Genomic DNA, 22,387 nt, shown 5'->3' with positions numbered 1-22,387 from the left:
CAACCCCTTTTACCCCTGTTTATTGCCATTGTACTTAGCATTATTGTGTATTTTTACATTGTTCTACAGGAGCCAATGTTTGTTGGCAGGAAAGGCCAGCTGGTGAAAGAAAACATGCAAGGGAGGGTGAATGTAGTGCAGTGGCGGGTGGAGTGACATGTTTGGTACACTTAACTTGAAAAATGTAGCCATGCAACTGCATAAAGCAAAATATATGGCACAATCAGACCTAAATCTGGTAGGTCAACCCGTTATTGATTGAGTGCGTGAAAAGGGATTGAATCAAAGTAGAGATCAGTACACATTGAGTGTCTTTTGTATCTAAACTTGGGGCCATTTAAATACTTTAAACTTTCATCCATGATTTCTTTAGAGTGCAGGTCCGGAATTTCATCTGAAGAAAAACTGCACTAGCTTCCTTAAGCACCCGGTTACCGATAGACACAGATTTGAATTGTATATATTTATTTTTATCTGCCAGCCAATAGAGGTGGCTAGGAGACAATTTTTTCAATGCAAAAGCGATACAGGTGGTTCAATTGTGGATATCCTGCAGTTTGTTCAGTAGCTTTTTTTTTTTGGTAGACCAAACTACTAAAATAAAGTCTAGCTTGAATACATTTTTTAAATGGCTCTAATCATTTGCAGAAAAGAGAAAAGGCTGAACACATTAGAATTATTAAATGAAAAATACATGCCTTGGAGACTGGAATAATGAGAGCTAAATTTATTAACAGGCAAGTGTCGCTATAGCAATAGACCATATTGAATGGTTTAACTAGATGTTCTAATCTAGAAGGTAGATCCTGGTATTTAGGTTAAGAGATGCCCCTCAGTGCTCAGAGGAACAAGTGCCTGCATAACTGAAGATTCCAAGAGTTTAATTCAGATCTTTCCTTCCTGGAGGTCAACTCTGCTGTGAGTGTATCCATTCCTTTTGCCCCAGGTTTTCATTTCCCCTTTGTTCCTTACTCCAGGGGGTATGATGAAACCCCTAGTACCGAGGTAAAGACCCTATTTGTTCCTTAGAATACTGCACTCGTTCTAAGAGAACATATAATAATCATGAATAAAAACAGTTTTACTAATAAAAGATAGCTACAAAACAAGTCCTCGCCTCTCACATAGTCACAAGTAGTGTTTAATGAACAATCTATCTACAGCCGGACTGGGAACTGTAACCAGCCCAGGCAATCTGCTGGACCGGCCTTGCTAGTAGGAGGGAAGGGGGTGCTAGTGAGAAGCACTGATCCCGCTTTTGTTACAAGGGGCCAATATTGCAGCACTGCTGCAAAACTGTCCCGCAGGCACAAAACAGTCCCCCATGGGTCCAAAACCAGCCCTCAACCTTTCCCGCCCACTGGGAAAATCGCACAGTGCCCACTATAACCAGTCCGGACCCGATTCTCTCATTCCAAATGCTTAATGGCTGCTATTACCTGTATTATTATCACACTATATATGCCCTTGCTAAAATGTTTTCTTTTTTAATTTCCCTTAACAATATATCCAGTGGTCTGGCTGAGAAGCGCTTAAACGTTACATTTAAAATTACAGCAGTTCTGTTATAATGTTGCAAAACCAATGTAGTAGTTTAATGGATTCCGAAAGTACATTTCAGCAAGGCATCCTATGTCACTATAGTCCTGGCCTTAAGCCAGAACCAGGAACACTGACATTAAGCGATGTATGCCTTTTTATGCATAATGATGGCTCTAATTAACTTGTCACATCATCCACTAGCTGCTGCACAATTTGCAAATTTCAATCCAAAAAAACATTTTCTAACTCAAATGGGCCAAACGTTAGTAAAAAAAAAAAGTGCCAAAGTGATGTACGGAGTGCAAGGTTAACTGACCAGCCTTCAGTTGCCGATTGCTGTATTCACATGTTAGCTAGACACTTTACCACCCATGGCGGTCCCTCCCCTTGCTGCCAAATGGCGTCTGCATGTAAGAGCGGGGAGGTGCTGGCAGCTAACACATGTAAGGAGGGGTCGGGGTAGGTCAACACACACGAAACTCATGCCTCCACCTCCTACGCCACTGATGAGGTGACATTTTGGCATATACAGTATGGTGTGAAAATGAAAGAGTACCAAATATAGGGTTACAAATATGCTGAATTATAGCCAGGGCCACTGCAATTATGTGGCCTCAGCGATTTTCGCATAGTTATAGTTTTGCTGCAGGTGCCACATAATGCACCATCTGCCCCATAATATGCAGATTGTAAGGAAAAAATTGTTTCTACCTTTAACGGGTCAAAAGTTACTAACAATGCAGTGACTTGTTGCCGCACAGTGGAAGGCCCTTCGCAAAGGTTTACTAGTCACCTTTCTGTTTATAGCTACAATTGGGTGGTAAACTAGTACTGAGGATGTGCAACCAGTGCCCGGACTGTGTTAACAAGTTTAAAAAGAGAAAATAATGAAGTATTCTATCAAAAGTGTGCTGCATTACGTCACACAACTTGCCTTTTTTGCCACATAATTTACGCAACCATGCCACATAATTTGGCCCTCCCCTCCGGCATAATTCCAGTGGCCCTGATTATAGCACATAATTTCATTCGTTCCGAACGGTAAACTACATAAAGCAATGGCTTTCCAGACGAGTTTTACAAAAAGATTACAGCCTACATATCAAAGTATATAATTGAGGACGCAAATGATATTTGAAAAGGTGGTATGATTTCTGTAACCTCTAATACAGGCAGAAGTGATTTTTTAAAGCCTGGTAAAAACCCTGAAACCAGGCCCATACTCACACCGGCACATAACACTCCTTAAAGGAAAATATAGGAATATTGCTTGCTAATAAAGTCTCAAATTCCCTTGATCCATGTCGATGAAAACGGTTTTACAGCGGGTAAACACCTCAAAACTAATATCAAATGAAGTCCGTGACGTACACAGAAGAATAACCCAGCATAATCAAGAAGCAGCATGTTTAATCTGCAGCTGAAAGTTGAACTGGCCGATATGACCTTTTGAACAGAGGATTCTGACAGTAATGGGAACAAAAAAAGTTCTCTGAAAATGTCTCAGCGATCACTCAAGCACGCCAAAGACAATGGATGGGCGTTTCAAGCACGTCAAAGACCAGCATTGGCGGCTGGGCGTGCAGGCGAGGCTCGAATTCAAGCGATACAGAGCCAAATACATGTTGTTGAAAGTTCTGTTTAAAGGCAGATATTGTTCTCAAGCGATTAAGTCATTTTTCCCGTTTTTTTCACTTAACTCTTTATATAGCCTTTAATTTATGTATGCAGCAAACAGAAAACAAGTCTTTGTTGCAGCCCGGTCTCCTGCGTGACACCTTTATTTGAATTCACTCCCCTTTTACCAAGCATGGAGGACAGCTTCAAGGATTTTTTTTTTCCTTATAGAGGTAGCCCACCTGATGAAGTTGGCGCGGCTGCCCCTTTCTCTGGAGAGTGCCGTACATTTATTTTCAGCTCTAGGCTTCTGGCACTTGCCAGAATGTCTGAATCTGGGAAATTCCCTATCGGCCAGAGAGAGTCCGGAACGATAAGAGTGCCGGACTTCAGCACCGACTGCCAGCTCCAGGAAGCTCTGCCAACAGTCCCTCCTCCAATCAAAAGATACCACTGACAGGGAGGTGACCTGTGTGGTCTAGTGGGTAAGCGTCCCTGCCGATGATGGAACCTGCAGACTGGGCTCGAATCACGACTCGGCACTTGACCCCAAGAAATAAGCAATTCTGAGAAAATCACTTCCTATCCCGGTCACTAAAAATATAGATACGTAAAAGGGTAAAATCGTGATACGTGATGTAATTCTGTAGTTGCAAGACAAACACCCATTGGAACTACTCGGTCTTGTATAGAATGCTAACATCACCCACAATGAATTGTGCCCCAGCTAGGTTCATGCGCTATAAATAGCGATATCGATATAAAAACTTACTAACAGAGCTGCATATCTGTCGTTTTAGTTGGGCTCTGCTTCCATTTTGGCCTTATACTGGGTTTCTGGCAACATGGCCTCTAGCAGTTGAGGAACAATTATTGTCCGTTTACAATAAATGTTGGGTTTACGGTAAATGTTAGGTTTAGAGTAAAAACATAGGCAAAGCAATACCATGGTGAAGAAGCTCATGAGCAACTAAAGTTGGCGCAAGCTGAACGTTTTCCATCTCCTTGGCATAGCCTGTATAGAAGCAACCATCATGCGCACAAATTGAACAGAGATAGACAAGGACTTTCCCACTATAGTCCATCCACAATCACAATACTCCATACTTCAGTGAGAAATATTTAACTACAATCCAGCATCAAGGGGTACTTTATGGAGTTCAAGTGAGAAGAGGGGCTCAAATCGGCAATGTAATAGGGGAGCGTTTCTGGGAATTTTCTAGGACAGTAGCTCTGAGAAGTGTTTAAGATAGGGCAAAGGACGAGTCTGTTGATGAAACAAACAAACATCTCCACAGATCAAGTACGGCCATAACTTGAAAGGAGGGTAGTGGGCGAATGAAAAACTGAGGAGACTGATTGTTTTCATGAAGAGTGTGTGGATGAAGACTTCAAGACCAGAAGATAAAAGGGGTAGGCTCTAGGGTAAAATCCCTGCATGTGGCGGGAAGAATCAAATGCCAGGCCAGACACTTAAAGGGAGCCTAAAAAAAATGGGGGAATTCGGGGCTGACTTAGAGGAGGTGGTTGTTAGAGGGAGCATGCCTTCCCTGGGCCCAGAGAACAGAAAGGCAAATGTTTCCCATCTAGGGTAATATAGACTCCATAGTCTGGACCCTATCCCTGAGATTACATCGACAGGGGTTGGTTGGTAACCTAGCATCGTCTACAGAGGGTCGGGACACATACTTAAATTGCTACTATCAAGACAAAAAACAGGAACAGGTTCATAAAAAGGGATACATGTATAATAGAGCAAGAAGACCCCAGGATTACAGGCTAAGAATCAGAGGCTGCTGCAGCCCGCACAAGTAAGAGCTGTAGGGCCCGGTGGTTGTGGCATAGGGGATTGACGAGGGGCAATTTAATAAATAATTAATTTTCCCCTGGCATTGTCCGTCGAGCCCTGTGGAGCACGCAAACATGGAATAAACTCATTGGCTTACATATCAAACATCACAAAACTGAAAAGTGGAAGGTTTGCAAAAGTCTCTACCTCTGGCCCACTATTCCACTTGAAGCCAGAACCAGTCAAAGGTAAATGTGCCTTGGTGCTGCTCCAAAAGAACAGTCCACACGAGTTACTGGGCAGGTCCAACCCTGGGCTACCGAACTCCAAAGTGTGAGAAATGCCCACTATACCCAACATTTGCCCAGCTTTTAACATGGTCAAAGTACCATTTTCCTCGTTTGCCTTACAGGCCCCAGGAGGCAATTGGAAAGAAAGTAGAGGATTCTGGGTGTGAGGCATAGATTCTTGGAAACAGAAGTGACTGGCAGACCCATGGGATTTCACCAAGTGGCAGATCACTGGAGAAAAGGGAAAGATCAAAGCAGCGAGTGAAGAAACGAAGGGGCGCTTAGAACTGGGGTCAAGTTGTTCACAGAGGAAAGAGGCCATGGAATAGTGGCTGTGGCTTAGGAACCCTGGAAGCAGTGGAGTAAAACAAACTGTAAAAGGTGGAATGCAAAGACTGAGAAGAAAGAACTCGGTAGGAACAGCGTGTCAAAAGCCAAAAAGATGATATTCGAGAACAGGATCAGACAAATGTTTAATATAAAAAAAGTGTGGGGTCCAATCGTTTAGGAAACTGGATGCTGCAATACCGTACCTGGTGATGAACACCACCACCAGGAATACTCCGAAGCAAACCCTGGAATAGCGGGGTCAGTGGAGAGCAGCGGCTTGGAGGAGCATAAGAGGCAAGAATAAACTCAGAGACTGGAATAGACTTTGGAGATGAGGGGCGGGCAACAGGGCACAGAGGTTATATGTGAGAAGCAGGGGCTGAATGTGCGGCAGAAGCCAGGGGGCTGTGGAAAGTAGTAGGAGTGGCAGAGCTGGAGTAGCTGAAGCTGGGAGGGCGAGCCGAGGATGTCCAAATGAGACCCCGAGGGGAGAAACGTCTCACCTTTAATAAATTCTGAAGCCCCGATTAGCTCGGTAGATTCCGACATGCCGCCGGGGAGCCGGGGGCTACTGCCGCCGGCGGGGCCGTCCCGTATCATCAGTGGGGCAGCAGGAAGGAGGCAGCCCGCGAGGCACAGCGCGCACGGCTCGGCAGAGTCTAGAAGTCAGGCGGAGCGCTGGAACCTCGGAGCCGGCCTGGCTGCCGCCGCTCTGCCTCTGCCTCTGCGCCCGGGCGACGTCCCGGCCCCGCGGCTCCCCCTCACAGCCCGCTCCGCCGCTGCTGGTGCCCGCTGCTGCCCTCCATGATTTCACCCAACGCAAAGTGTCGGCGGCATCGCTCCCAGCAACATCCTAAAGAAACATCACATGGTTACCGGGCGCCAATCATGGGGTCGCTAGGGGGCCGTTGCTAAGGCTTTGTTTCGTCTGAACAGGCCGCGGCCCAGGCTGGGCTGGGAAAGTTTGTATCTCTCGGCGGCTTCACTCTGTCGCTCTCCCCGCCTCTGTCTCAGCCCAAGCCGGGGTAGGAGTGAAGGAACCGCTGTTTGGGCAGCCCAGCCGGGGTAGAAGGGAGGGAAGAGCCGTGGCTAAGGCCGCAGAGCTGCCAGGAATACGGCGGCGCTGTGTCGGCGTCTCGCAGCCGCAGGGCCGGCCGCGCTCTACGAGGAACACTGACATTCTACCCCTGAGCGTTTCCCATCATTTGTAAGAGTTCCGCCACTCTTCTTAACAACCACCCAGTCCAGCGCATTTCAATGGAATTTTCAAGACGATTTGGCATTTCTGGCCAGATGGGACCCCTTTCAGCTCTAGCAGGTGGTGACTGAAAGAGCTGTGGTTTATGACCTTCTCGTCCCTCGCTAAACGGAACGTAACTACCCTGGTGCCTTTGAACGAGCCATTTAACAGTTTACGGAGCCAGCTGTACGTGTTTAAAAATCAACACGTAAGGCGCATATTTATTTAGGGGTGTTATATTGCTCAAGTACGTCGCACAAGGCACTTCCATCAGAAGTTTCACACTAATGAAGGTTCAAGTTTAAATAACGTAAAGTATATGGTTCATGTTATTAACGTCTATGTTAGCTAACAGTGACACCACTTAGCTATTTGTCACGCACGAGACGCGTAATTTTCAGCGTTTTGACCACTTTAAAGCAACAACAGAAGATTCGTAAAAAAATACAGGCACGCGGAAGCAGCGACTTCATACCCGCCTAATCTCCATAATGATAGTTGCCTAGCTGCTTAGCCCCAAACACAACCCTCTTTTCTTTAGGCTTATTTAGTCTGATTTTCCTTTTTTTTTGAGGGACAGACAGCCCACATTTTACTGTGGACAGAATAACCACATTTCGTCTCAGTCTTTTACTACATTATTTGGTCCTACGTTAAACTGGAATTTGCAAATCACTTGCATGTTTATATTTTTTCTTTTCCAATAGTTTGACAGCTGTAAAACTTATCTTGTTCTCCCTCTTAGAAACAGTTTAACGACCTTTTTGTGCTTTTTCACGCAGAAAAGGTCATTCATTTTAGGCAACTGAAAATACTTAATTTCTTCATATATTTCAATTAATTTATCACTGTTGGCAATCATGCTAGGCAAATGAAAGAAGAAAGGCTACGATTTGTTATGGTTTGTAGCTGTAGACTGTGTTGGTTTGTCACATAATTTTGTGTCACTCCACTTCTGTAATTATGGACTTGTTTAAGTTATTTGTGCTCGTTGTGTGAGTTCCTTGAAAATGCAGGTGCCTTTCTCTTAACGAGTAGCCTTAGTAGCACACTTTTTTTGGAACCATTCTGATGCTGGATGGAGGATGTGCTCCTGCAGTAAGGGCGCCCCGTAGGGGAGGTGCATACATTTATGGCCTGGCAGTGACTTTTGTTATTCCACCCAATTACGTATGTGTGCTGGTCCAAGCATAACGATTGTCGGCCACCCTGCCCATTGCCGTGAAATGGAGTGCGCATGTCAGTTTGTCCGTTTCTTTTTCCATGGCCAACCTGACCTGTGTATTTCAGCTATTCTCAACCTATGCTATACAAGTGAGCTGAGAGAACATAGACACAGCCTCCTGGTCTGTATAGGAGCGACGTGTCTGCCTGCCCTATCCAATTCGGGTGCTGCTGTCATGCTGTTCACTAATATAAACCACATGAAAGCAGCATCAAGATTCGTTTAGTTGGCGGACGACATTATTATGCACATCTGCAGGACCGTGGCGTGCATTAAGGACACTGCAGGTGTTGCACGTCATGGGCTCTTGGGCTGGTGAGGAGAAGAAAAGTGTGTTTTGTTTTTGCATGCGTCCGGTCAGGACCAGACTGAGCCAAACGTAGCCGTTCCGGACCATCAAGGAAAAACAGAAGCGCATCTCAGGCTGCACGGCTCTGCAGCATGCAAGATGGCGGGGAAGCTGATGGAGAAACACTGCAGCCTGGCAAAAGTAGATGTCCTTCATGGTACTGTGTGTGGTGGCAAGAGAGAGGATAGGTGTGTTGGGCACAGGCTGGCCCTGTCACGACCACTGTGCCTGGCACTAGTAGTTCCCAGCACTCTACCAGCCCAGCCCACTTCAACAGGTAAGCTACCTGGCTGCAGCCATACATGCTGAAACTTAAATTAAGTACTAAGGTTGAGTCATTTTCTATGGGGGGTACTGCTATTAACTGAAATGTCACATGTTATAGATGATTGCAAGCACTAGCTGCTGAATATTTAATAGAATATGGCATCTGTTTATGCTCTCTTCCATTAAACTGTGCACCATGGTACAATGAAGGCCAGCATGAGGCACATTTTCCAGTAGTCAAAAGTTGGGTTCAAATCAGCATATTTCCATATGTTTTTAAGTTATCATTTTGTGCTTTATAAAATATATAGTACGCAAACGTCAATGTGTGATGTTTATAGCTCAGTCGAATTGTATCTGAACCCTGAATCACTTAATAGCATTCAATACCTCCCTCCACTGATGTATCGCACTTTCAATAAACCACTCGTCTTTAAAAAATCATTCCTTGGAAACTCTGTTGTCCCCCTGCCCTCTGTTATCCCAAGGCACAGTTCCAACCCAAATGCAAAACCACAGAGTTCATTTTCAAAGTCCTACTCATTTGCCCAGGCCTACTGAGTCTCTATACACAGCTGCATCGAATGTTAGATCAGAAACTTTTCTTTGAGTTACACTGGATGTGCATTTCAAATGACGTGCAGCCAATTTCCTTATTTATTTCGTTTTTTGTTTGTGAGAGGAAAAGCAGTGTAGTAGTCCGATATTAGAATCGTGCCGGGAACATCCTATGGATGCGGTGATGTCGGTATTAGAATGTTTGTTACTAAAATGTTTGAAGAGCTGAGCTGTTACGCCGAGACAACGTAATTTATAGCAGCTCCTTTTTCTCTAATATATATTTTATTTATTATATATTACAAAATGCACTGTTTGGTTCTGCGAAGATTACCACATCGTTTACTGTTCGTTATAAATATATTTTACTTTTACGCGCCTCACCACTTTCTAACGCCATCAGTCGTCATTGCAGATTGCATTATTTTACACAATGGTGTGGGACCTCCCTCAACGCAGTTTTATCTACAGGGCCATTTAGAACAGAACATTACTAAAAAAGTGGGAATGTTTGTTATTTTGCAGAAGCGCCTAGAACAAGCTGAGTGCAGTATATGTCTGCCGGGATTGGGACATGCTGTCACTTTCAGCATTTCAAATGGGGTCAAGTTAAAAGGCAGCGATTACTTACTGGTAATAGCATTACTCTGAGTCCTTCTCTCGCTGCGATGACTCACTCGTTGAGGTCCCTGTGCCTCCAATAACAACCCTTTCCCACATATAAAAATCCCATCCACCTCCTTAATTCCTGTTCCGTACCAAGCCCAAACGCCACAAAGTTCAACTGGCCACAAAGTACGGAAGGGATGGCCTGAGTCATCACGGCGAGAGAAGGACTCAGAGTAATGTTATTATTGGTAAGTAATCTCCAGCATTACCCCTTCGTCCCTCTCTTTGTGATGACTCACTCATTGAGATGTACCCAAGCCAAAAAGCAGGCCAGGATAACTGCACAGAAAAGGCATACACAAGTGCAAGCCCTAGGCAAAAAATTACGAACAACACAGAAGTCAGTCATGTGTAACCCAACAAAATCGGAGCCGCTGGATCCCGGACCACCGAGAAGGAGACCCAAAGGGAGAAGGAACTGCCCAATTGGCCAACTAAGAGTCACAGCAAAGAAGCTCCATGCACCTCAGCCATGGAAGCAGACATGACCCAAGTAGACCTTCTGTGTATCCCCAGAGGAGAAGACAGACCAAAGAGCTTAAATACAAGCAGAAGCACTACCCAATGCATTGGTTCAAGGCCTGAGTCAGAGGCTGATCCCCCTTACGAGTGGGACCAAGGGCACAAACAAATCATAGGAGATGCGGAACACCTACACATTGTTGGAATAAAAATGTTTTAGCTGTACTGTTCATGCATTGCACGTGTTAAGTTAGCATTTGCGGCACCATTTTAGGTTTAGCCGCCATTTTGAATCATGTCGTTAGCCATGTATCTCCTGAGTGGCAGGCTGTGGAAATGTTCTTTTCTCCAAGGTTAGGCTCTGCTAACGAATATCCTGTTCCTATTAATGCATTCCTTTCTCTACTGTCTGACAGACTCTTCATTTGTGTGGAAGGCTGAGAGGTGGTCGCGAGTGACCCGGGTAACCCTAATCGAGTCAGTTCCATCAACATGGCCCCGAAGAGCAGAACCGCCATCCACCCATTAAGCGAATGAAAAGCCACCTGTCCAGGAGACTGAAGATCTGCAAAATACAGAAAGGAACACCACCCTTAGGCAGTGAAACAAAGAAGACACAGTGGGCACACAGCCAAGGCCCAACCAAAGAACAACCCCATTCCCAAACTCCCGCAAGAAAGGAAACAGACAAGACAATGAGCCAACATCACCCAACATGAGAGTAGACGGTACCGCCACCAAAACACCATCAAGACCAGAATACAGGACCCCACAGATGCCAAGAGATCAATTATGGGACATGAAAGAGCCCATAAAACCAGCTGCAAATCCCCAAACTGACACATACTCAGAGGGACAGGACAGAGATTGGAAAACCTCCAGACGATCCTGGAGACCAGCCAGACCCCTCAAAGGGCCCAGAAGCCCTAAAAAGCCCTCCTGGAAGAAGCCCAGCACCTGAGGCAGACAATCAGAAAACGGAACCATGCGCATCTGATCACACCAAGCCTGAAATTACTCCCAGTGTGAACATGAGAAGACCTGGCAGAAACCTCCCAGATGCCTGCACAGAAGAGGAGACAGAGGCTGAGAAACCCTGCAACATAAAGTCCCCCTGCTCATTCTGCAGGTTGTCTTTCAGTGACCTGCCAGAGGGAGCTTCCAGAGACTCGGAAACCTCAGGGTAGATGGAGCCAACTAAAACTGTCACTCCAGACCTACCAACATCTCCATCAACAAAAGAAACAGACAGAATGGGGCCATGCTGAAGTCACCAGAACCTGAGCTCTCACTTTCCGAACCTGAACCAGAAAACCCTAAAACAAGGAAAAGGAGGGAAAACAAACATCAAGCCCACAGGCCAAAGACCCAGCAGGGCACCTAGCCCCCGGAGTCAACACTACCTTACCACCGGAACAACCAGGGAAAAAGTGTATTGCCAGGGGGTCGCAAACAGGACCACCCAGGTGCGACCCCACAACTGACATACCTTGGCAAACATTGGGGGGAAAAAGGCCAAAATCATAAGGGCGTGGATAGGCCCTGCATAGGCGATCAGCTGGATAAACCAGAACCCCCTGTTCAATAAGGCCCTGATCAAACTTACAGGTGACTGAGCCCATATAGACAACTTGTTTGCAGCACCAAGAAGCCATGACATGACCGAAGACCCAGCACTGTAAGCACATATAACACATCAGGAGAAAAAAGCCCCTATGGCCAGCAGCGGTTCAGAAACAGGAAGAAGGAAATCCCCAGCAGACGAAGAACAGCCGTCAGGGAAGCCACTGCAATGGGAAAAACACATGGATTGGTACACAGGCTGATCAGCAGGGTCAGGAAAGCTTGACCCGACAGTGAACTTCTGGAAACACTGAAGACATGGAAAAACATGAATGCATAGAAACACAACCTGTAGAATGATTGCAGCCACAAAGACCCCAGGAGACAACAGGAGAAGGAGCTGCTGCAAGGAGAGCATTCGAAGGGAAAGGACGCCACCCATCAGATGAGGCACCATAGCATAAACACTGGCCAAAATACCTCCGATATTTACAGGACCAGGAAAAGACAGAATACACCCATCAACCAACTTGCATCAGCGGGACCAGGATGACCCGCCAGGGACAGAAGCAGCGAGGCACCCCATAACTAGAGGAAGGAAGGTGAAACTGAAATAGCTGCTCTGAACGAAGCTCCACACTCACTAGACGGAAACCAAAGTGCCCATGCTAGAAGGAATGCCATTTCTGACCACCCACAGGCCATGTGCTCACCTGACAGCCCAAGCCAAAATCACTGACCCGAGGAACCCAAATTGGGGGAGACAACCTGCCACTCATCCCACCTGGCAGAGACCGACCCTTACGTAAGGATTAGGAATGGCCATTCTCACAAGAGTACCCCTGCCCCGCAACCAAGCAAATCCAAGACTTAGAAGAATTGCTGGAAGAGGACCTGCAGGACCAGGCGTGTAAACTATCCATGAAGTACAGCCAGGTAGACCATCCAACCATTCACTGAACACCTTGGTACCCTCAACGGCAACCAAAGAAACGAAGATGGTCAGCCAGAACCGCCTATCAGTCCCGCAACCAGAGGAATCGCCATGCCATGAAAGTTGAGGAGGATGCCACAGATGCCCTTAACAATAACTCTTGACACAACAACCAGGAAATCAACTTGTCTAACCATCCCAACACTGGCCATCCAACACACTCACCCCCTCCAGCATAGAGAATCCCCCCAGCCCAAAACAACCAACAGCATCACAAAAAACAACACAGAAACCAGAGGCAAGAGACCACATCATAGGGCAGTCACCCCCAGCACCAGGGTACCCGTTCCAGCCCAACTCAGTCGTAACCACACAGAATATCTGTGAAACCTTAAAATCTGAATCTCTCATTTTCTTAATTTAGCTGTGCTTCATTCATACTCACCTTTGATCTGTTTTCAGCCTGATTCTGTCCCTGACGCTACCTGTATAAACATTAGGTCACAAAGCTAAAGTTGAGACATTGTAGGGTGCGTAAACATGCAGAGTCAGCTTGCTCGAAGGTTTTCAGGCAATAGTTAATCCTTAAGTAAAGTCTACTCAGAATAGCACATTTTGTTGTTCACCCTTAAAACTTAGAAATTGCACAAAACACCGAGGCTGTCAGATTCTTGCCTTTGCTCATTTGTGTGTTCTTGCCAAAGTTCTATTTACCTCTGGGCGTTCCTTGTTTGTCATCTTCCCTATAAAAACCCATGTAGCTATTGTTCAAGTGTGCTCCTTTCCTTGAGTAACTCCATGGTGCTCGTTGGATGGAGACCCATTCTGAATGCTTAATAAATTACCTATGGTTTGTACTTCGCTCCACTGTTGATTCCTCCTTACTTGATAAGAACCCGTGGCGAAGTGGTGATCCCTGCACCAGCAGGTTATTAATTAATCTGCTCCACAAATTGGCGCCCAATGTGGGGCTCCATCAAGCGCTTGCACTCAGACCAGGGCAGGAGATCAGGTTGGTAAGATGAACTTCGCTGAGGAAGCGCCCCGCCTGATAAGATTAGTGTTGCTCGTGGTCCAAGGTGATTTTTCTGCTCTCCAACTCTGATCTTCCTGGCGGCTGCTAGCCTTGACTGGGGCCTTTCGTTTGGTGATTTTCTTTGGATCAGGGAGGATCGACAGGTGGGAGGTGAAGACTACGCATGAGGTAAATCTGTATTGAACCGGTTCATTTGGTTAGGATTTGTTTGGTATTTGCTTGACTTGATATTCGTCTTGACTTGGTATTTGTTTGGTAATCCGTTCGGAATTGGTACTCCGTTCGGAATCTGTTTGGAATTTTGAAACCTAGGATCAGTTTGGTATTTTGAAACTTAGACTGTGTTTTGGAACTTGCTATTTGTTTTTGACTAACATTTTTTCTTACAGGTAATGTGAGAATATTTTTTATTTCTCTCTGGATATAAGTTTTTTTCAAATCTTATATAACATGCCTGTGATTAGCACCCTTTGGAAGTTTTGTTGTTTCTGCTGCGATAAGCAAGTTAGCTGGCGCCACCAGAAGGTATGCCAAATTTAAAGATGTACATCAAATATGGTATTTGTTCCATCATGTATAAATTCATTTTGGAACAAATATACAAAAGGGGATCCCCAGATATAATGGCCATTAGAGGAAACCATGGACCCTCACAAACTCGAGTATTTAGAGAATCAATTGTTTTTGAAGAAAGTTAGGCCGGCTATGTTTGACAGTTTGTGTATGTGGAGAAAAGAAGTGAGGGAGCGGCAGCTCAGGCAGAGAAGGTACAAAAGAAACAGGAAAGGAAAACAGAGTATCAGAAGTATAAGGAATTGAAGGATAAGGAAGTTCAGGAGAAAAAGTAATGTTTAGATAAGGAGTATAGATTATTAATATCTAAGGAATATATAGTTAGACCAATTGTAGCAGTTCAGGTCCACCAAGAATATGTGGATTCAGATATTGATAGGTTGTTGATAGAATGACCTCCACCCCCATATGTACCTTTAACACCTCTTCCCCCTGCACCATTGAATGTTGTTCCCCTTGTACCCCCGGTTCCATCTCCTTTGCCTGCGGTTGTTAAGCCCCTTATTTTTCAACCAGTACCGGTACACTCTTTACCCTTTCCAACTCAGGCCACTGCACCCCCATCCCAAGCCTCTGCGCCTCCACCTCAGGCCATTGCACTTCAAATGTCTAATGATTCTGTACTTTCTGCATCTGTTCTAACCCCTCGAGTTCTTTGCTCTACTGTACCTCAGTTTTGTCAGGATGCGATAAGATTGATGGTATTAAATTGGTTAAGTGATTTTGAAATAGAAGTAGAAGACATGATAAACCAGATTCAGGATTTTTTCTGAAGGTGAGCTTCTTTGTCTTATAAATAAGCTCTCTCATCAACTTATGGTTCAGTGGGAGATGACTACAGGGCGAAATGGCCCAGATGATGTTAGAGCAATTAATAGACAGTGTCAGATAGGGGCCTTCCCTGTAGATAGAATTAATTATGCTATTGCAATGATAATTGGATAATTTAATGAACTTTTTTCCTCTCCTTGAATAAAGAGACCTATGAGGGAAGCTGCGCCACAGTTCATTCCTGGAAGAGGGAATGAGGATAATGATGACCCAAATAGTCCTAATGCTAGAGCCCATTTTTTATACAATTGGATCTATACGCCCTGGAAAAGGATGGATGTATTTACTTTAAAAGCCTCCTTCCCAGACATAAGGAAAATCCTAGGGGATTTTATGATCATGTATAGGCAGCCATTGATTCCTGTATCATGACTTTAGCGGATATCGATATATATATATTTTTTGGTATGATCCTGCCACTAGATATGTGACGAATTACCTGGATACAGGATAATGCTGTTGATTTGGGAGGAGATTGTACTGCCATTATAGCAGCTGATAGAGATCGGAAACTTGGTCAGAAACTTAGTCAGCTCATTCTGGATCTACCATGGTAACATACTTACTTATATAAAAACGATGGTTCCAGCTTGGAAAATAGATTGGACACTCCTTACTGCTTGTAAACAAACAGGGAGAGGCCGTCCCCGATTTCTTTACTCGCTTTGAGGAAGTTTCCTCTAATGTATGTAATAGCCCTATTCTTCCTGTCCTTAAAAGGGGGGATGAAATACAGGATACAAGTTTATCAATTTATGATTGATTTGAGAAAAAAGTAACAAGACAGTAGTCCCTCAATATCCTGTTGTTTCTCAAGTAAAGTTAATACACCTATGGGATTTACTGACATCCCCGTTCAAAGCCCTATTTCACAACAACTGAATGTTAGTACAAGGGTCTCCAACATTTTCTGTGACAAAAGTTACTAGTAATGTAAAATGAGCACCCCATTCAAGAGTATCAGCAGTGATCACATTGGTGCATTAGGCAGGGTTTTCAGCAGTAATGAAAAAAAAAGCAAGGCTTTGACAATTTAAACTGAAGAGCTGCATGTGTAGTGCATGCAAACCATAGCTACAATACCCTTTGCACCAAGCTATAAAAATGAGTAATAAACATGTCCAACTGAAATAATAGTTTTAATTTCATTTTTAAAATGTTACCTATTTTCTCTGTAGGCATCAGTTTATGAGTTGTGAAAATATAAAGGAGATGTTGTTTTGAATGCCAGAGTTTTATTTTTTAAAATACAGGTTGGACCGTACACTGGTAAGCTACTCGGAGACATAGCAATACAGCAGAAGGTTTGAAACAAGTTACAGTGAAATCATTGCATCACTTAGTATCCTTGGGACATAAAGTATCTCTTTTTCAATAACCGTATTATCAACAGAAGATTACCTATTTAGGTCTCTCGTGTCAAAGGGGGGGGGGTGAGATGATACAACAACATAGGATATAATTGGTGCAGAACTTGCAGAAACCACTGACTCAATCTAATATCTATGCGTTTATTACCAAATTTTTCATAAATTGCAAACCCCCTGCTTGCCTGAACATTAAAGCACGTATGCATGCCGTTTTCTTTGGACTAATCAGTGTGAAGCTGTCTTTTTGCAATTTAGAAATGCTTTATGTAATGTTCCTGCTTTAGGTAAAACTTGATTATTAATTTTTTTTGCATATAATGGTTGCAATTTGGCACAGTCCCATGTAAGAAGGAATAGGTCATGTGCATATTTCTCCTCCACATTGGACCCCACTGCGATAAAGCAATCTGAAGTGTATATTCAAGGTCACAATTTGAACAATTATAGTACCACATTTAGTGGATATCTAAAAAATTATTCAGACCCAGCACCTGACCAGTGCGATATTAACAGGGTACGAGTTGATACTTTTTGCTCCAAAACATCACTCTGAAATGCTGTAACATTTTGAATCCACCCACTGTACTACCCCTCTTGGAGTCCCAACAAGATGAGAAGCATGATTGCATATTTTATTACTGAGAAGGAGACAAAGGGACGGGTAGACCTGACAGATACCCCTATATCTGATCCACCAGGGGAACTGTCTGTGGATGGGGCATGTTACAAACTACCTGATGGCTCTAGTACAGCGGCTTATACAGTTACTCCCTTGAAATCTGTGGCTGAGGTATGTAAAATACAACAAATGTCAACGCAATTTGTGAAGCTGACAGCTTTGACTAGAGCTTGTGAATTAAGTTAAGATTTGACTGTAAATATCAATATATATACCTTTGGAGATGCCCCTTCATTCGGATGACTTTGAAGAGAAAAAAAAAAAGAGGTTTTATTTTATTTTGCATGGTGATAAGATACAGTATGGGGAATGAACAGTAAAGATACTGGATACCTTGATGTTACCCAAAAGAGTTGCTATTGTTAAATATTTTGTTCACAAGAAAATTATAGATGAGGTAATACCGGGAAATACTTTTGCCAATGAAACAGCTAAACGATCAGCCTATTTAGAGTATAGTTTAATGTATATTGTAGGGACAGTTAGATGGACACCAGAAGTGACTATGTTCAATCAAACTCTAGATTTCATTAGGGAAGTACAGGAAGAAGCTACGGAGGAACAGAAGGAACAACGTAAAAAATATAGGTGCCAGGATGCAACAGGATGTTGGATAGATCTGTCAGGAAAGCAAAGATGAATGCTTCCAAATTATTATGTGAATGTTATTGTTATCATGGCCCACAGTTCAGCCCATATCAGTGATAAAGGAATAGTGGCCATGTCAGATCATGTATGGTTCAATAATCTGATTCCCAGGGTGGCAGAGTTCTATGTCAAGAAGTGCATGATATGCCATACTTAAAGCACAGGAAAAGGTACCCCATTTCAACAGGATATTTTGCGCCCCCAGATCTGCCCTTTGAAGGTCTTATAACCAGTTGAGGTGGTCATGGGGAGGCCAGCAAATGTATAGGGTGTACCAAGATCAAGGACAATCTGACATTGAATTTACCATTCTTGTTGATTACTGTGTTGACTAAAGATCTGCATTTGATCCATTCACAGGTGAAGGCCAGTCTCTCTCCCAGTCTTAAAGGTCCAGGTCACAAGCTGAGGCCTAGAGACGGTGTCTTTACCCAACAGTTTCAGATGCCAGTGCAAGTTCTCTTCACCACCCAGACTGCTGTTAAACGCACAGGGCACAGGCACCAGCTCCATGCCAGTGATGTGGAGAAGTAAGCGCCACTCCCTTTGCCATATGATCAGTGGATAACAAGAGGAATACCTGAATATGATCAGATCTCTCAGCAAGTGCCTTTTGGAGATGCTGATCTTTTTTAAAATGGTGAAGTGGTGTCATTGGAATAATAACTTGCTGCCATCATGCCTGACCCAGATGAACAGATTCTGTTTGAACATCCTGACTTTGTTCAGCCCTGATACAAAGTGTGGCCAAGGGCCGAAAAGAACTATAGACTTTGATTGAAGAAACTATCTCTGGAGAGATGGCAACCCATGCCGGTGGTCAAGACCGCCAACGTCCGGACCAGTACATAAGCTTGCAAGTGAGGCTTTGAAGCAAAAGACACTTGGGACTTAATGCTCTCTGATAGTGTAGTGAGGAAAATTCGGGAGAATTGAGACTACATTGCTCTGTTTCTGGCTGATCGTTACGCTACTCTTTGTTACCTTGGCAATCAAACAACAAATACTACAGTAAGAGGAAGGAAGGTTAAGAAACATACAGGTTGGATATAAAAGATCAGTATAGGGAATAGTGTTAGGTGTTCTTCTGAAATAGGTATTTGTATATAGATTACATTGAAATAGGTTGAGTTGTCGGTCATTCAGGACCTTTAGGAAGGTGCCCGCTAAAAGCCGACAGTTTTGGATTAGAAAGAGAAAAATAGGGATATTTGTATGTTTTCTATTGTTAGTATTGGGATTTTTCTTTGGGTCTCTGTTAGACCTGTCAGCCCTTTGGGTGGTCCCTCCTCATCATTATTTATTTTGTCCCACTTTTGCCTCAAACCCAGTTTGAATTTTTCCTTTTTGGGAACCACCAGACTTTTTAGTGTTGCTGCAGATTCAGGGAGCCATTTTAGCTACCCCTGAACCTTCTGTCTGAGGGCCTGGAGCACAAAATGGTGGCCACCTGTGACATCACCAGCATCCACTGGAACCTACCAGCACCTTCCAGAACATTCCAGGAGCTTCCAGAACTCTGTGACAGTTGGAGACCGTTTAGAATGTTGGGAGGATAAGTGAGGCAGTTGGCAGTTGGAGTTGGCAGTTGGCACCTGACTGGTGAAGAGAGAGGAGCACAACAGTGAAGGAGGAAGGAGTGAAGCAGCAGGGGTGGAAACTTGTGCCTGGAGTGGGGTCCATAAACCCACCCTTGATACTTGTCCCTACTGATGGATCCCAGCCTATAGCCCTGTGTGGGAAGAAGTCAGAAGAAAACCATCCTAAGGACCTGGACAGCAGGAACAGGCCTTAGAAATAAGAAGACAGCAAGATTCTGACCTGAGAACTGGTTTCCCTGGAGCCTGGCGTCGAGTAGCCGAAGACCTGGAGCCCGAGGTGGAGAAGCGGCGCTGACTGAGGTAGCAGACGTCGTACCCGGAGCCGCCTGAGGTCGTAAGAGGGCGCCGGCGGGGGTCGAGAGGAATACCAGAGGTCGAGGAGGAAGTGAACCGAGGTCGAGTGAGCGGCGTCATCGGAAGGGTGAAGTCCGCCCTCCGGAGTCGTCGGAGACCGAGGTCGAGGAGCACCGGAGGTCGGGAGTGAGGATCGCACTCCGGAGTCGCCCGGAACCTGTAAGGAGGAACACCGGAGGTCGGGGGTGAGGATCGCACCCCGGAGTCGCCGGAAGTCGACAGCGAGGCCAGGCCGGCCGACGTCATCGGAGCCGAGTGCGCCATCGGACCGGAGCCGCCCGAAGTCGACATCGTGTGAAGAGACTGCCCGACGCCGTCGAATCGGAGGTCGAGTTCGAACCGAGGCCACCGACATCGGACCGGAACCGCCTACCGGCGTCGTCAAAGAACTGACAGTGTGCCGAGGCCGCCGAGACCGAACCGGAACCGCCTCACGGCGTCGATACGACTCCAGCGGCGTCGGAACATCAGAAAAGGGCAGTAAGTGGAGTAGAGGGCGCCTAAGGCCCTGTGGAGACCTGAGAGACTACTCTGAGGGGCTAGGGAGGTGCTGAAACCCACCTGACTGTGCCTGGGGTGAACTGGGACTGACCTAGAGAGGTTGTGTGGAGAGGGAAGCCAGGGCATTGGAATTCCCCCCTTTTGATCTACCTCAGTTTAGGCCTCAGCCTTTGCCTCAGCCAGGGAGTAGCCCCCCTCAAGCCTTCCACACCCTACAAGCTGTACCTGGGCCAAATCAGCCCTTAAGAGTTGAAGTGCCATCTGATTCACAAAGTGTACTGTATACTTCTAATTATTTATTGGGGATACTGTATTTATTAAGTTCTTATCTATTTATTGCTGCACTGAATTCATAGGTCCACGGGACTTGTTGGTGTACAGTATTTATTGGTACAGTATTTATTGGTACAGTATTTATTACCTCAAAGTATTTAATTGTCTGTATATATTGCACTTGTATTTATGCCCTGTTATTTATGATCACCCCTATTTATTTCAGCAAACAGCAAATATTTATTTGACCTGCTCTATTTAAAATGTATATACTGTGATTGTTATTTATTTTCCCAATCAGCAACTAGGAGAAGAAAGATAAAGAAGAATATTTTCATAATTTTTACGGTGTAGAGTCGTTTTTGGAACGGATGCACGCATGGTTATTGTATGGGTATATTGTATGCTTAGCACTGCGCCTGTTTCCTGACCACTCGAGCCAAGCTACCCCGTTGTGTCGGGAAGGTCCACCACCACCCTGCGGAGTGGGAGTGGGCTGTTTCCAACATAAATTGGTGGCAGCGGTGGGATAGAGCTGTGCCTACATATACTCAACAATAACTGTGGGTAGTCCATAGGCCTACACCGGGAGTTTTCTCACAGCGGCCTTCCTAATTGTGGGTTTTTGTTTTTTTCCAAATTTACTCTGGTGGTGGGAGGAGGTATTATTAAAGGTACCCCCCTACATTGCTACTGCACAAAACCTGTCCTCTAACCTGAGTGGGCAAGATGGAGTTTGTACTAGAAAATCTAGACACGTACACTGTGGCCCAACTCAGGGAGTTTTGCCAGCGGGAGGGGGTGTACTGTCCCCCAGGAGCAAAGAAGGGTGCACTCCAAACCAGCTTAAGGGCTTGGGGGGAGGCACGCCGAGAAAGCAAGGCTGAGGAGGAAGACAGGGATGGAGAGCCTGACCCCGAGGGGGCTGAGATGTACCAACCTGAGGTGGGGAACCTGTCAGCAGGGCCCAGGACACTTTCTAGGAAGGGCAGCACTGTCTCTAGTGGGGGCTTATCCAGCGTGGAGTTAGCAGATCGGAGAGAGAAAAGACAGCTCACATGGGATTTAGCAAAGCTGGAGAAGGAGAAGGAGGAACAGAGGTTGGCTCATGAGACGGAGAAAGAGAGGATGGCTCATGAGATAAGACTGAAAGAGATAGAGCTTCAGATCTTAAGAATTGGGGCACCAACTGTTCCTAATGGTGGCAGCAAAGACCAAGAAATCACCAGGGAATCCAAACCTTACCTGCCAAAGGACATAGTAGCTAGCTATGGGGCGGGTGACGACATCGCCAAGTGGCTAGCAGCCTATGAGGTCTCGTTGAGGGCCCATGGGGTTCCAGTGAAGTATTGGGGAGGAGGATTGTATAGGTACATGCCTCCAGCTGGTAGGGATGCTTTATTGGCCCTCGAAGAGGATGAGCAGACCCACTACCCCACCATGAAACTGGCGCTCATCAGAAAGTTTGGACTAACACCTGAAAAGTACAGACAGAAGTTCAGGGGTAGTCACAAACTGGGCACACAGAATTGGGTGGACTTCCTGGACTATGCAAAGAAGGCACTGGAAGGTTGGATTCAGGGCAGTGAAGTAAGGAACTACGAGGAGCTGTTTGACCTAGTACTGAAGGAACACCTACTCGAGAAATGTTTCCCTGAACTGCGGCAACACCTGGTGGATAGCAAG

General features: G+C 45.2%; 1 protein-coding gene across 2 annotated transcripts in view; it reads right to left on the bottom strand.

The window, feature by feature from the left end:
• CDC14A (cell division cycle 14A) overlaps positions 1 to 6,947 on the bottom strand; it is a 515,591-nt gene extending 508,644 nt beyond the window's left edge. Inside the window, exon 1 of one of the 2 annotated variants that reach the window (XM_085601899.1) lies at positions 6,072 to 6,947. In XM_085601899.1, coding sequence (XP_085458025.1) covers positions 6,072 to 6,168 — 97 coding nt within the window. In that variant the 5' untranslated portion in view covers positions 6,169 to 6,947. The remainder of the gene's footprint in view (positions 1 to 6,071) is intronic. The other variant, XM_085601900.1, reaches the window with a different exon arrangement.
• Positions 6,948 to 22,387: the final 15,440 nt, after the last annotated feature.

The sequence above is a fragment of the Triturus cristatus genome, chromosome 4_2 (genome assembly GCF_964204655.1).
Source record: "Triturus cristatus chromosome 4_2, aTriCri1.1, whole genome shotgun sequence".
In the NCBI taxonomy this organism is placed as follows: Eukaryota; Metazoa; Chordata; class Amphibia; order Caudata; family Salamandridae; genus Triturus; species Triturus cristatus.
This window is presented reverse-complemented; position numbering and strand designations above follow the sequence as displayed.